Genomic DNA, 15,100 nt, shown 5'->3' with positions numbered 1-15,100 from the left:
ATGGAGAAACAAGAGAGACTGAGGGAGAGACACGGAGAGACAGAGACAGTCAGAAGGGGGGATTGGGGGCGAGACACGGAGAGACAAGAGAAAGTCTGAGGGAGAGACATGGAGAGACAGAGAGAGACAAGAGAAAGTCTGAGGGGGAGACATGGAGAGACAGAGAGACACAGAGGGAGGGAGGGATTGAGGAAGAGACACGGAGACATGGAGAGACAGAGACAGATAAACGGAGAGACTGAGGGAGAGAAATGGAGAAACAAGAGAGATTGAGGGAGAGACACAGAGAGATAGAAGGGGGATTGAGGGAGAGACACGAGAAAGTCTGAGGGAGAGACAGAGATAAACGGAGAGACTGAGGGAGAGAAATGGAGAAACAAGAGAGACTGAGGGAGAGACACGGAGAGGTAGTCAGAAGGGGGGATTGAGGGAGAGACACGGAGAGACAAGAGAAAGTCTGAGGGAGAGACATGGAGAGACAGAGAGACACAGAGGGAGGGCGGGGCTGAGGAAGAGAAATGGAGAAACAAGAGAGACTGAGAGAGAGACACGGAGAGACACAGAAGGAGAGAGGGAGGGGTTGAGGAAGAGACACGGAGAGACTGAGGGAGAGAAATGGAGAGACAGAGACAGACTGAGGGAGAGACACGGAGAGATAGAAGGGGGCTTGAGGGAGAGACACGGAGACAAGAGAAAGTCTGAGGGAGAGACATGAGAGACAGAGAGACACAGAGGGAGGGAGGGGTTGAGGAAGAGAAATGGAGAAACAAGAGAGACTGAGAGAGAGACACGGAGAGAGAGACAGTCAGAAGGGGGGATTGAGAGGGAGACAGAGAGAGACTGAGGGAGAGACACGGAGAGACAGAAGGGGGATTGAGGGAGAGACACGGAGAGAGACTGAGGGAGAGATATGGAGAAACAAGAGAGACTGAGGGAGAGACACGGAGAGACGAGAGAGTCTGAGGGAGAGACATGGAGAGATAGAGAGACACAGGGACAGGGAGGGATTGAGGAAGAGACACAGAGAGACAGAGACAGGTAAACGGAGAGTCTGAGGGAGAGAAATGGAGAAAGAAGAGAGACTGAGGGAGAGGGACGGAGCGACGAGAGAGTGTGAGGGAGAGACATGGAGAGATAGAGAGACACAGGGAGAGGGAGGGTTTGAGGAAGAGACACGGAGAGACAGAGACAGATAAACGGAGAGACTGAGGGAGGAAAATGGAGAAAGAAGAGAGACTGAGGGAGAGAAATGGAGAAACGAGAGACTGAGGGAGAGACACAGAGAGACACAGAGGGAGGGAGGGAGGGGTTGAGGAAGAGACACGGAGAGAGAGAAACAGAGAGACTGAGGGAGAGAAATGGAGAAGCAGGAGAGACAGAGGGAGAGACACGGAGAGACACAGAGAGACAGAAGGGGAATTGAGGGAGCGACAAGAGAGACTGAGGGAGAGACACGAGAGAGTCTGAGGGAGAGACATGGAGAGACAGAGAGACACAGAGGGTGGGAGGGGCTGAGGAAGACAAATGGAGAAACAAGAGAGACTGAGGGAGAGACACGGAGAGACAGAGACAGTCAGAAGCGGGGATTGAGGGAGAAACAGAGAGACACTGAGAGAGAGACACGGAGAGACAGAAGGGGGGATTGAAGGAGAGACAGAGAGACTGAGGGAGAGACATGGAGAGACAGAGAGACACAGAGGGAGGGAGGGCTTGAGGAAGAGACACGGAGAAACTGAGGGAGAGTCTGAGGGAGAGACAGAGAGACACAGAGGGAGAGAGGGAGGGATTGAGGAAGAGACACGCGGAGACAGAGACAGAGAAACGGAGAGACTGAGGGAGGAAAATGGAGAAACAAGAGAGACTGAGGGGGAGACACGGAGAGACAGAGACAGACAGAAGGGGGGATTGAGGAAGAGACACGGAGAGACAGAGAAACAGAGACTGAGGGAGAGAAATGGAGAAACAAGAGAGACTGAGGGAGAGACACGGAGAGACAAGACAGAGTCTGAGGGAAAGACATGGAGAGACAGAGAGGGAGGGGTTGAGGAAGAGACACGGAGAGACACAGAAAGAGACTGAGGAAGAGAAATGGAGAAACAAGAGAGACTGAGGGAGAGACACGGAGAGACAGAGACAGGAAGAAGGTGGGATTGAGGGAGAGACAGAAACAGAGACTGAGGGAGAGACAGAGACAGTCAGAAGGGGGGATTGAGGGAGAGACACGGAGAGACAAGAGTCTGAGGGAAAGACATGGAAAGACAGAGACACAGAGGGAGAGAGGGAGGGGTTGAGGAAGAGACACGGAGAGACGGAGGCAGAGAGAGATAAACGGAGAGTCTGAGGGAGAGAAATGGAGAAACAGGAGAGACAGAGGGAGAGACAGCGACAGACAGAAGGGGGGATTGAAGGAGCGACAAGAGAGACTGAGGGAGAGACACGGAGAGACAAGAGAGAGTCTGAGGGAGACACATGGAGAGACAAAGAGACCCAAGGAGAGAGGGAGGGGCTGAGGAAGACAAATGGAGAAACGAGAGACTGAGGGAGAGACATGGAGAGACAGAGACAGTCAGAAGGGGGGATTGAGGGAGAGACAGAGACTGAGGGAGAGACAAGACAGTCCGAGGGAGAGACACGGAGAGACAGAGACAAAAGGGGGGGGGTTGAAGGAGAGACAGAGAGACTGAGGGAGAGACAGAGACAGTCAGAAGGGGGGATTGAGGAAGAGACTGAGACTGAGGGAGAGACACGGAGAGACAAGAGAGAGTCTGAGGGAGAGACATGGAGAGACAGACAGACTCCGAGGGAGGGAGGGGTTGAGGAAGAGACACGGAGACAGGGACAGATAAACGGACAGACTGAGGGAGGAAAATGGAGAAATAAGAGAGACTGAGGGAGAGACACGGAGAGACAGAGGCAGAAGGGGGGATTGAGGGAGAGACATGGAGAGACAGAGACACAGAGGGAGAGAGGGAGGGGTTGAGGAAGAGACACGGAGATACTGAGAAACAGAGACTGAGGGAGAGAAATGGAGAAACAAGAGCGACTGAGGGAGAGACACGGAGAGACAAGAGAGAGTCTGAGGGAAAGACATGGAGAGACACAGAGGGAGAGAGGGAGGGGTTGAGGGAGAGACACGGAGAGACAGAGAAACAGAGTCTGAGGAAGAAAAATGGAGAATCAAGAGAGACTGAGGGAGAGACAGAGACAGTCAGAAGGGGGGATTGAGGGAGAGACAGAGAGAGACTGAGGGAGAGACAGAGACAGTCAGAAGGGGGATTGAGGGAGAGACAGGGAGAGACAAGAGAGAGTCTGAGGGAGAGACATGGAGAGACAGAGAGACACAGAGGGAGAGAGGGAGGGGTTGAGGAAGAGACACGGAGAGACAGAGACAGAGAGATAAACGGAGAGACTGGGGGAGAGAAATGGAGAAACAGGGGAGACAGAGGGAGAGACATGGAGAGACAGCGACAGACAGAAGGGGGGATTGAGGGAGCGATGAGAGACTGAGGGAGAGACAAGAGAGACAAAGAGACACAAGAAGAGAGGGAGGGGCTGAGGAAGGCAAATGGAGAAACGAGAGACTGAGGGAGAGACACGGAGAGAGTCCGAGGGAGAGACACGGAGAGACAGAGAGAGACAGAAGGGGGGATTGAAGGAGAGACAGAGAGACTGAGGGAGAGACATGGAGAGACAAGAGAGAGTCTGAGGGAGAGACATGGAAAGACAGACTCAAAGGGAGGGAGGGAGGGGTTGAGGAAGAGACACGGAGACAGAGACAGATCAACGGAGAGACTGAGGGAGGAAAATGGAGAAACAAGAGAGACTGAGGGAGAGACACGGAGAGACGAGAGAGTCTGAGGGAGAGACATGGAGAGGGATTGAGGAAGAGACACGGAGAAAGAGGGAGACTGAGGGAGAGAAATGGAGAAACAAGAGAGAGACTGAGGGAGAGACACGGAGAGACAGAGACAGACAGAAGGCGGAATGAGGGAGAGACAGAGAAAGACTGAGGGAGAGACATGGAGAGACAGAGACACAGAGGGAGAGAGGGAGGGGTTGAGGAAGAGACACGGAGATACTGAGAAACAGAGACTGAGGGAGAGAAATGGAGAGACAGAGGGAGGGGTTGAGGAAGAGACACGGAGAGACACAGGGACAGAAATGGAGAAACAAGAGAAACTGAGGGAGAGACATGGAGAGATGAGAGAGCCTGAGGGAGAGACATGGAGAGACAGAAAGACACACAGGGAGAGAGGGAGGAATTGAGGAAGAGACACGGAGAGACAGAGACAGCTAAACGGAGAGACTGAGGGAGGAAAATGGAGAAACAAAAGACTGAGGGAGAGACACGGAGAGACACAGAGAGAGAAGGGGGATTGAGGGAGACAGAGAGACTGAAGGAGAGACATGGAGAGACAGAGACACAGAGGGAGAGAGGGAGGCGTTGAGGAAGAGACACGGAAAGACAGAGACAGAAACAGAGAGACTGAGGGAGAGAAATGGAGAAACAAGAGAGACTGAGGGAGAGACACGGAGAGACAGAGACAGTCAGAAGGGGGAATTGAGGGAGAGACAGAGACAGCTAAACGGAGAGACTGAGGGAAAGAAATGGAGAAACAAGAGAGACTGAGGGAGAGATACGGAGAGACAGAGACAGTCAGAAGGGGGGATTGAAGGAGAGACAGAGACTGAGGGAGAGGCACAGAGGGAGTCTGAGGGAGAGACACGGAGACACAGAGAGGGAGGGGCTGAGGAAGAGACATGGAGAGACAGGAACAGAGACTGAGGGAGAGAAATGGAGAAACGGGAGAGAGACTGGGGGAAAGACACAGAGAGACAGAGACAGACAAGGGGGGATTGAGGGAGTGACAGACAGAGGGAAAGACAAGAGAGTCTGAGGGAGAGACATGGAGAGACAGAGAGAAACGGAGAGACTGAGAGAGACACAGAGAGACAGGGAAGGCATGAGGAAGAGGCAGAAGGGGAACTTGAGGGAGAGACACGAGGCACAGAAGGGGATTGAGGGAGAGACATGGAGATAGAGAGACAGAGAGGGAGGGATTGAGGGCGAGACACGGAGAGACAGAGAGAGATGGAAGGGGAATTGAGGGAGAGACACGGAGAGACAGAAGGGGGATTGAGGGAGAGACACGAGACAGAGACAGAAGGGGGACTGAGGGAGAGACACGGAAAGATAAGGGGGATTGAGAGGGAACAAGCAGAGACAGAGAGATAGAGAGGTATTGGGGAGAAAAAGGGAGAGACAGAGAGAAGGGGGATTGAGGGAGAGACACGGAGAAACAGAAGGGGGATTGAGGGAGAGACATGAGAGACAGAAGGGGGGGATTGAGGGAGAGACATGAGAGACAGAAGGGGGGATTGAGGGAGAGACATGAGAGACAGAGAGAGACAGTGGGGGACAGAGGGGAGAGCCAGAGATCTTGAGAGACAGAGAGGGAAATACAGACAGTTGGGGGAGAGAGGGAGAAACAGAGACAGAGAAGGTGGGGAGAGGGAGAGATGAAGGCAGGCAGAGACAAGAGAGATAGAGACAGAAGCAGAAAGAGAGAGTGGGGCAGAGAGAACAGAGAGGGAGAGACAGAAAGAAAGAGTGAGAGACAGAGAGGAGAGGCAGAGACACAGAGAGACAGAGATACAAAGAGACAGCGACAGAACCAGAGATGGAGTTCCAGCCAATGAAATGCAGCCAAAGGTAGGACCCCCACCTCGACCCCTGACCCCTAACCCCTGACCCCCCCCCCCCATCCCGGCCTCCCCCCAGAGCAGGGTTCGCTGGGCAGTGTCTGGGACGGAATTTTTATTTTCTATCAAGACCCTGGGTTTCAAATGTTTACAAAGGACGAACGCCAGGTTTCCGTTAGTGGCTGTGAACTAAATTCCTTCTCTCTCCTCTCCGTGTGTGCGGGCGCGGGAGTGTGAGTGTGAGAGTGTGAGCGCTTGCGTGGTTTTTTTTTCTTTTGGTTTTGTAAAAAAAAGTTCTTCTGGAAAGAGAAATGGCAGACACAAAAAGACACTGTGGAAAGGAAGAGGAGGGGGGGGGTCGTCGGGGGTCCAGGGCTCGGGGCCTGGCGGGTGACCTGTAGGCCCGACACCGCTTCTGGCCGGGCGTGACCCCCCACCCCGTCCCCGGAGCCCCCCGGGAGTTAGTACAGGCCCGTCTCCTCCATTTCCACGTGGGTCTGCCCACAACCCCCTTTCTCTCCCCGCGCCCCCGTCCCCCCCATCCGTCGTCCCTCCATCCCCCGTCCGGTCCCTCGGCGGCCTCTCCCCGCTTCCAGGCCCCGAGTTCGGGCGGGGGGCGGGCGGCCCGGCCGCGGGCCCCCCCGGCGGCTCCAACCGGCCCCCGCCGGGTGCCGCCGGGGAGACCGAGTCAGGAGGAGGGGTGGCCCCCGGGCCGGCGGTTATACGCGGGTGGTGGAGTGTGAGTGCGGGAGCCCCGTCCCGGCGAAGCCCGCGGCGAAGGTGTAGGGGTGAAGGGTCTGCAGCCCCACCAGGGAGTTGGGGATCATGGTGATGGTGTTGGGGGTGACCAGCGGGGGGTCGTCCGGCGAGCGGCACAACGTCAGGGCGTAGTCGGGGAGCGCGGCCAGGCGCAGGGCGTCGCGGGGGGCGGCGTCGGCCCCGGCCGCCTCGCCCTCGGGGGTCCCCGGGCCCAGCCTCAGGGCTGCCATCTCCTCCTCGGGCCCCCGCCGGGGGCTGGGGGGCCGGGGCGGGTCCCGCCGCCGCTTGTCCTTGCGGTAGTAGAGGGCGGCGAAGGCCAGCACGTTGAGGAAGAGCAGGGAGGCGCCCACGGCGATGGTGACGCTCAGCTCGGTGGAGTAGTCCCGGGGGTCCCCCCCGGGCGGGGGGCCGGCCGCGTGGCGGGGCCCCCCGTCCCGGGCGCCCTCGTGGCTGTAGGCCGGGGCCCCGCCGGCCGGCCGCTGGGTGGGCCGGGCCGCGGGGCCGGGGCGGCGGGTGGCGTCCGGGCCGGGCACCTTGGTGGTGGTGGTGGACGTGTAGTGGAACATGTCGTGGAGGTTGTAGAGGTGGGGGACCAGGTGCTTCCAGAAGGCCACCTTGGTGGCCCGGTAGTGGTCCCGGACCCGCGGCTTGAGGCCGATGTGGAGGTACAGCTGGTCGCGGGGGTTGTACTTGGCCCAGGCCACCTCCTCGAACCGGTTGGCCTTCGTGTGGATGAATTTGGTGTCCTGGGGCACCGGCTTGTTGGGGTCCCTGGAATAAGAAGAAGAAAGATTTTGGTATTTGCGAAGCGCTTACTACGTGCCGAGCACTGTCCTAATAATGATGATGACGATGAGAGACAGAGAGAGACTGAGGGAGAGACACGGAGAGAGTCTGAGGGAGAGACGTGGAGAGACAGAGAGACACAGAGGGCGGGAGGGGCTGAGGAAGACAAATGGAGAAACAAGAGAGACTGAGGGAGAGACAGAGACAGTCAGAAGGGGGGATTGAGGGAGAAACAGAGACTGAGGGAGAGACACGGAGAGACAGACTGAGGGAGAGACACGGAGAGACAGAAGGGGGATTGAGGGAGAGACAGAGAGACACAGAGGGAGGGAGGGCTTGAGGAAGAGACATGGAGAGAGAAACGGAGAGACTGAGGGAGAGACACGGAGAGACAGAGAGACACAGAGGGAGGGAGGGGTTGAGGAAGAGTCACGGAGAGACAGAGAAACGGAGAGACTGAGGGAGGAAAGTGGAGAAACAAGAGAGACTGAGGATTTATTAAGCGCTTACTGTGTGCAAAGCACATAGAACAAGCGCTGGGGAGGTTACAGGGCCCTGGAATAATAATTTCGGTATTTGTTAAGCGCTTACTATGTGCAAAGCACATAGAACAAGCGCTGGGGAGGTTACAAGGCCCTGGAATAATAATTTTGGTATTTGTTAAGCGCTTACTATGTGCCAAGCACTGTTCTAATAATAATAATAATGATGATGATGGCATTTATAAGCGCTTACTATGTACAAAGCACATAGAACAAGCGCTGGGGAAGTTACAAGGCCCTGGAATAATAATTTTGGTATCTTATTTGTTAAGTGCTTACTATGTGCCAAGCACTGTTCTAATAATAATAATAATGATGATGGCATTTATTAAGCGCTTACTATGTGCAAAGCACATAGAACAGTTGCTGGGGAGGTTACAAGGCCCTGGAATAATAATTTAGGTATTTGTTAAGTGCTTACTATGTGCCAAGCACTGTTCTAATAATAATAATAATAATAATGATGACATTTATTAAGCGCTTACTATGTGCAAAGCACATAGAACAATCGCTGGGGAGGTTACAAGGCCCTGGAATAATAATATTGGTATTTGTTAAGCGCTTACTATGTGCCAAGCACTGTTCTAATAATAATAATAATGATGATGATGGCATTTATAAGCGCTTACTATGTGCAAAGCACATAGAACAAGCGCTGGGGAGGTTACAAGGCCCTGGAATAATAATTTTGGTATTTGTTAAGCACTTACTATGTGCCAAGCACTGTTCAAATAATAATAATAATGATGATGGCATTTATTAAGTGCTTACTATGTGCAAAGCACATAGAACAAGCGCTGGGGAGGTTACAAGGCCCTGGAATAATAATTTAGGTATTTGTTAAGTGCTTACTATGTGCCAAGCACTGTTCTAATAATAATAATAATGATGGTGATGGCATTTATTAAGCGCTTACTATGTGCAAAGCACATAGAACAAGCGCTGGGGAGGTTACAAGGCCCTGGAATAATAATTTAGGTATTTGTTAAGTGCTTACTATGTGCCAAGCACTGTTCTAATAATAATAATAATGATGATGATGGCATTTATAAGCGCTTACTATGTGCAAAGCACATAGAACAAGCGCTGGGGAGGTTACAAGGCCCTGGAATAATAATTTTGGTATTTGTTAAGCGCTTACTATGTGCCAAGCACTGTTCTAATAATAATAATAATGATGATGATGGCATTTATAAGCGCTTACTATGTGCAAAGCACATAGAACAAGCGCTGGGGAGGTTGCAAGGCCCTGGAATAATAATTTTGGTATTTGTTAAGTGCTTACTATGTGCCAAGCACAGTTCTAATAATAATAATAATGATGATGATGGCATTTATAAGCGCTTACTATGTGTAAAGCACATAAAACAAGCACTGGGGAGGTTACAAGGCCCTGGAATAATAATTTTGGTATTTGTTAAGCACTTACTATGTGCCAAGCACTGTTCAAATAATAATAATAATGATGATGGCATTATTAAGTGCTTACTATGTGCAAAGCACATAGAACAAGCGCTGGGGAGGTTACAAGGCCCTGGAATAATAATTTTGGTATTTGTTAAGTGCTTACTATATGCCAAGCACTGTTCTAATAATAATAATAATAATGATGATGATGGCATTTATTCAGCGCTTCCTACGTGCAAAGCACTGTTCTAAGCGCTGGGGAGGTTACAAGGCGATCACGTTATCCCACGGGGGGCTCACAGTCTTCATCCCCACTTTACAGATGAGGTAACTGAGGCCCAGAGAAGTGAAGTGACTCGCCCAAAGTCACGCAGCTGACAATTGACGGAGCCGGGGTTTGAACCCATGACCTCTGACTCCAAAGCCCGGGCTCTTTCCACTGAGCCACGCTGCTTCTCCAGCGCTGGGGAGGATACAAGGTGATCAGGTTGTCCCATGTGGGGCTCACAATCTTCACCCCCATTTTACAGATGGGGGAACCGAGGCACAGAGAAGTGACTGGCCCAAAGTCACCCAGCTGACAATCGGCGGAGCCGGGATTCGAACCCATGACCTCTGACTCCCAAGCCCGGGCTCTTTCCACTGAGCCACGCTGCTTCTCCGGCTTGAGCCCCGGGTGACCTGGGGCGAGTCGCTTCCCTTCTCCGGGCCTCGGTTTCCTCGTCTGGAAACGGGGGACGGGGGACTGCGTCCGACCCGATTAACTCCGGCGCCTGGCACGTAGTGAGCGCCTAACGGACACCGTCATTCTTATTACCGGAGCCCGGGAGTCAGAAGGTTCGACTCCCGGCTCTGCCACCCGTCCGCCGGGTGACCTTGGGCCGGTCACTTCATTCATCCAATCGTATTGATCGAGCGCTTACCCCGTGCGGAGCACTGTACTAAGCGCCTGGGAAGTACGGGTTGGCAACGGATAGAGACGGTCCCGACCCAACGACGGGCTCACTTCACTTCCCCGGGCCTCGGTTCCCTCGTCTGGAAGACGGGCACGGAGCCGCCGGCGCGGGGCAGGGACGGCGCCCGCCCCATTCATTCATTCATTCGTATTTATTGAGCGCTTACCCTGGGCAGAGCACTGTACTGAGCGCTTGGGAGGTACCGTCGCGCGCCCCGCCGTGGGGATCCGCCAGGGGACGGGCACAGGGGGCACCCGCGGGGATGGGGGCGCCCGGGACGGGAGAGGGGGACCCCGCCCCCCCCGCCCTCACCCGGTCTTGGCGAAGTTGGTCCAGTAGGTCATGACGACGGCGCTGAGCATGACGTCGTTCTTGGAGAAGTTGCAGGGGAAGAGGTCGGTGGGGCCCAGCATGGGCATCCCGAAGACGTAGGGCACCTCGTCGCCGTGGGCCGCGTCCGACCAGGCCGGCTTCATGAGGCTCTGGCAGTGGTGGTAGAAGGCGTAGAAATAGGTGGGCGAGCCGTAGCGGGCGTGGAGGTCGGCGGTCACCACGGCCGGCTCGACCCACTGGTGGTCGGTGAAGAGGGCCACCAGCGTCTTCCGGCGCGTCTCCGGGTTGTCCCGGTCGGCCCAGTCCGTGTACATGAACTTGATGGTCTCCCGCAGGGTGTCCTTGCCCTCGGGGTAGCCGTAGAGGTTGTCCACGAAGTTGGACACGGAGTAGTCGAAGGCGGCCCCCGAGACGCCGTCCTCGGGGTCCACCGCCCCCTCGACGAACTTGAGGCCCTCGCCCTGGTTGATGCCCAGCATGATGTCGTAGTTGAGGAACTCGCCCTGCTCCATGAGGATCTCCGGGTCGTCCGGGATGACGTCGCCGTCGATGACCGGCCCGAAGGCCACGTGGTAGCGGGCCGGCTGGATGTCCTGCTCCACCAGCTCCTTGGCGCTCTTCTGCCGCAGGCAGTCCACCAGGTCCGCCGTGTCCAGCACGTTGCAGCCCACCTTGTCCGCCAGAAGGCTGGTGTACTTGGCCGGCTGGTAGTTGACCGCCCAGCTGGACAGGGCCGAGCCGCTCTGGATGATGGCCCTCTGGAACAGCCCTGCGCGGGGGCGGAGGGGGGACGGACGGACCGGATGGCGGGAGGGCGGCCGCCCGCCGGGGCCTCCCGTCCCTCCCCGCCCCGCCGACGGGGGGAATGATAATGATGATTCTGGCATCCGTTAATAATGATAATGATGCTATTTGTTAAGCGCTTACTCTGTGCCAGGCCCTGTCCCGATCATCATCATCAATTGTATTTATTGAGCGCTTACTGTGCGCAGAGCACTGCGCTAAGCGCTTGGGAAGTACAAGTTGGCAACATAGAGAGACGGTCCCTACCCAACAGCGGGCTCACAGTCTAAAAGAATAATAATAGTAATGGCCCGGGTTCAGCGCTTACTATGTGCCGGGCCCCGTTCTAATGATGATGACGGTGGTGGTACTTGCTAAGCGCTTACCCTGTGCCAGGCCCTGTCCTGATAAGAATAATGGCCCGGGTTAAGCGCTTACTATGTGCCGGGCCCCGTTCTAATGATGATGACGACGGTGAAACTTGCTAAGCGCTTACTCTGTGCCAGGCCCTGTCCTGATAATAATAATAATAATAATAATATTAGCATTTATTAAGCGCTTACTATGTGTAAAGAACTGTTCTAAGCACTGGGGAGATTACAAGGTGATCAGGTTAATGGCCCGGGTTAAGCGCTTACTATGTGCCGGGCCCCATTCTAATGATGATGACGACGGTGATACTTGCTAAGCGCTTACTCTGTACCAGGCCCTGTCCTGATAATAATAATGGCCTGGGTTAAGCGCTTACTATGTGCCGGGCCCCCTTCTAATGATAATGATGATGACGACGGTGATACTTGCTAAGCGCTTACTCTGTGCCAGGCCCTGTCCTGATAATAATAATGGCCCGGGTTAAGCGCTTACTATGTGCCGGGCCCCCTTCTAATGATAATGATGATGATGACGGTGATACTTGCTAAGCTCTTACTCTGTGCCAGGCCCCGTCCTGATAATAATAATGGCCCGGGTTAAGCGGTTACTATGTGCCGGGCCCCGTTCTAATGATAATGACGACGGTGATACTTCCTAAGGGCTTACTCTGTGCCAGGCCCTGTCCTGATAATAGTAATGGCCCGGGTTAAGCACTTACTATGTGCCGGGCCCCGTTCTAATGATGATGATGATGGTGATACTTGCTAAGCGCTTACTCTGTGCCAGGCCCTGTCCTGATAATAATAATAATAATAATAATAATAGCATTTATTAAGCGCTTACTATGTGTAAAGAACTGTTCTAAGCACTGGGGAGATTACAAGGTGATCAGGTTAATGGCCCGGGTTAAGCGCTTACTATGTGCCGGGCCCCATTCTAATGATGATGACGACGGTGATACTTGCTAAGCACTTACTCTGTACCAGGCCCTGTCCTGATAATAATAATGGCCTGGGTTAAGCGCTTACTATGTGCCGGGCCCCCTTCTAATGATAATGATGATGACGACGGTGATACTTGCTAAGTGCTTACTCTGTGCCAGGCCTTGTCCTGATAATAATAATAATATTGGCATTTATTAAGCGCTTACTATGTGCAAAGAACTGTTCTAAGCACTGGGGAGATTACAAGGTGATCAGGTTAATGGCCCGGGTTAAGAGCTTACTATGTGCCAGGCCCCATTCTAATGATAATGACGACGGTGATACTTGCTAAGTGCTTACTCTGTGCCAGGCCCTGTCCTGATAAGAACAATGGCCCGGGTTAAGCGCTTACTATGTGCCGGGCCCCCTTCTAATGATAATGACGACGGTGATACTTGCTAAGCGCTTACTCTGTGCCAGGCCCTGTCCTGATAAGAATAATTGCCCGGGTTAAGCGCTTACTATGTGCCAGGCCCCCTTCTAATGATAGTGATGACGGTGATACTTGCTAAGCGCTTACTCTGTGCCAGGCCCTGTCCTGATAATAATAATGGCCCGGGCTAAGCGCTTACTATGTGCTGGGCCCCGTTCTAATGATAATGACGACGGTGATACTTGCTAAGCGCTTACTCTGTGCCAGGCCCTGTCCTGATAATAATAATAATAATAATAATAATAATAATAATAATAATGGCATTTATTAAGTGCTTACTATGTGCAAAGAACTGTTCTAAGCGCTGGGGTACAAGGTGATCAGGTTAATGGCCCGGGTTAAGTGCTTACTATGTGCCGGGCCCCATTCTAATGATAATGATCATTAGCTGAGAAACAGCTTGGCTCAGTGGAAAGAGCATAGACTCTGGAGTCAGAGGTCATGGGTTCAAATCCAGGCTCTGCCAATTGTCAGCTGTGTGACTTTGGGCAAGTCACTTCACTTCTCTGTGCCTCAGTTACCTCATCTGTAAAATGGGGATTAAGACTGTGAGCCCCCTCTGGGACAACCTTATCACCTTGTAACCTCCCCAGAGCTTAGAACAGTGCTTTGCACATAGTAAGCGCTTAATAAATGCCATCATTATCATTATTTTTTAGACTGTGAGCCCACTGTTGGGTAGGACTGTCTCTATATGTTGCCAACTTGTACTTCCCAAGCACTTAGTACAGTGCTCTGCACACAGTAAGTGCTCAATAAATACGATTGATGATGATGATGATACTTGCTAAGCGCTTAGTCTGTGCCAGGCCCTGTCCTCATAATAATAATGGCCCGGGTTAAGCGCTTACTATGTGCCGGGCCCCGTTCTAATGATAATGACGATGACAACGGTGATACTTGCTAAGCGCTTACTCTGTGCCAGGCGCTGTGCTAAGCGCTGGGGGAGATACAAGGTTATCAGGTTGTCCCACGTGGGGCTCACAGCCTTATTCCCCATTTTACAGATGAGGTAGCTGAGGCCCAGAGAAGTGAAGTGACTTGCCCAGAGTCACACAGCTGACAATTGGCAGAGCCGGGATTCGAACCCTTGACCTCTGACTCCAAAGCCCGGGCTCTTTCCACTAAGCCGCACTGCTTCTCTTAATTAATTTGTTAAGCGCTTACTATGTGCCAAGCACTGTTCTAAGCGCCGGGGAGGACACCCGGGGATCAGGTTGCCCCACGTGGGGCTCACAGTCTTCATCCCCATTTGACAGATGAGATCACTGAGGCACAGAGAAGTGAGGTGACTTGCCCAAAGTCACACAGCTGACTTGTGAGGGAGCCGGGATCTGAACCCATGACCTCTGACTCCCAAGCCCGGGCTCTTTCCACTGAGCCACTGATGACGATGGTGGTACTGGCTAAGCGCCTACTCTGGGCCAGGCACTGTCCTGATAATAATAATGGCCCGGGTTAATAATAATAATAATAATAACGATGGCATTTATTAAGCGCTTACTATGTGCAAAGCACTGTTCTAAGCGCTGGGGGGATATAAGATGATGAGGTTGTCCCACGTGGGGCTCACAGTCTTCATCCCCACTTTACAGATGAGGCACAGAGAAGTGAAGTGACTTGCCCAAAGTCACACAGCTGACAAGTGGCGGAGCCGGGATTTGAACCCATGACCTCTGACTCCAAAGCCCGGGCTCTTTTCCACTGAGCCACGCTGCTTCTCTAAGCACTTACTATGTGCCGGGTCCTGTTCTGATGATAATGATGATGATGATGGTGGTGATACTTGCTAAGCGCTTACTCTGTGCCAGGCACTGCCCTAAAAATAACTGTAAATGGTCTTTGATAAGTGCTTACTATGTGCCGGGCCCTGTTCTAATGATAATGAGAACCATGATGATGGTGGTACTTGCTAAGTGCTTACTCTGTACCAGGTACTGCAATAATAATAATAATAATAATAATAATAATAATAATAATAATAATAATAATAATAATAATAATAACTCTGGTTAAGAGCTTCCTATGTGCCAGGCCTTGTCC

The 15,100-nt window shown here is 53.0% G+C and overlaps 1 protein-coding gene across 3 annotated transcripts in view; it reads right to left on the bottom strand.

Moving 5' to 3' along the window:
• Positions 1–6,305: 6,305 nt before the first annotated feature.
• Positions 6,306–15,100, bottom strand: part of NLGN3 (neuroligin 3) — a 41,318-nt gene continuing 32,523 nt past the window's right edge. For all 3 annotated transcript variants that reach the window (XM_038748326.1, XM_038748327.1, XM_038748328.1), the window contains 2 exons: positions 10,466–11,255; positions 6,306–7,233 (listed from right to left, as the gene is read on the bottom strand). In XM_038748326.1, coding sequence (XP_038604254.1) covers positions 6,423–7,233; positions 10,466–11,255 — 1,601 coding nt within the window. In that variant the 3' untranslated portion in view covers positions 6,306–6,422. The remainder of the gene's footprint in view (positions 7,234–10,465; positions 11,256–15,100) is intronic.

Source organism: Tachyglossus aculeatus, chromosome 6 (genome assembly GCF_015852505.1).
Source record: "Tachyglossus aculeatus isolate mTacAcu1 chromosome 6, mTacAcu1.pri, whole genome shotgun sequence".
Taxonomy (NCBI): domain Eukaryota; kingdom Metazoa; phylum Chordata; class Mammalia; order Monotremata; family Tachyglossidae; genus Tachyglossus; species Tachyglossus aculeatus.
The sequence above is the reverse complement of the archived record's forward strand: the minus strand, read 5'-3'. Positions and strand labels throughout refer to the sequence as shown.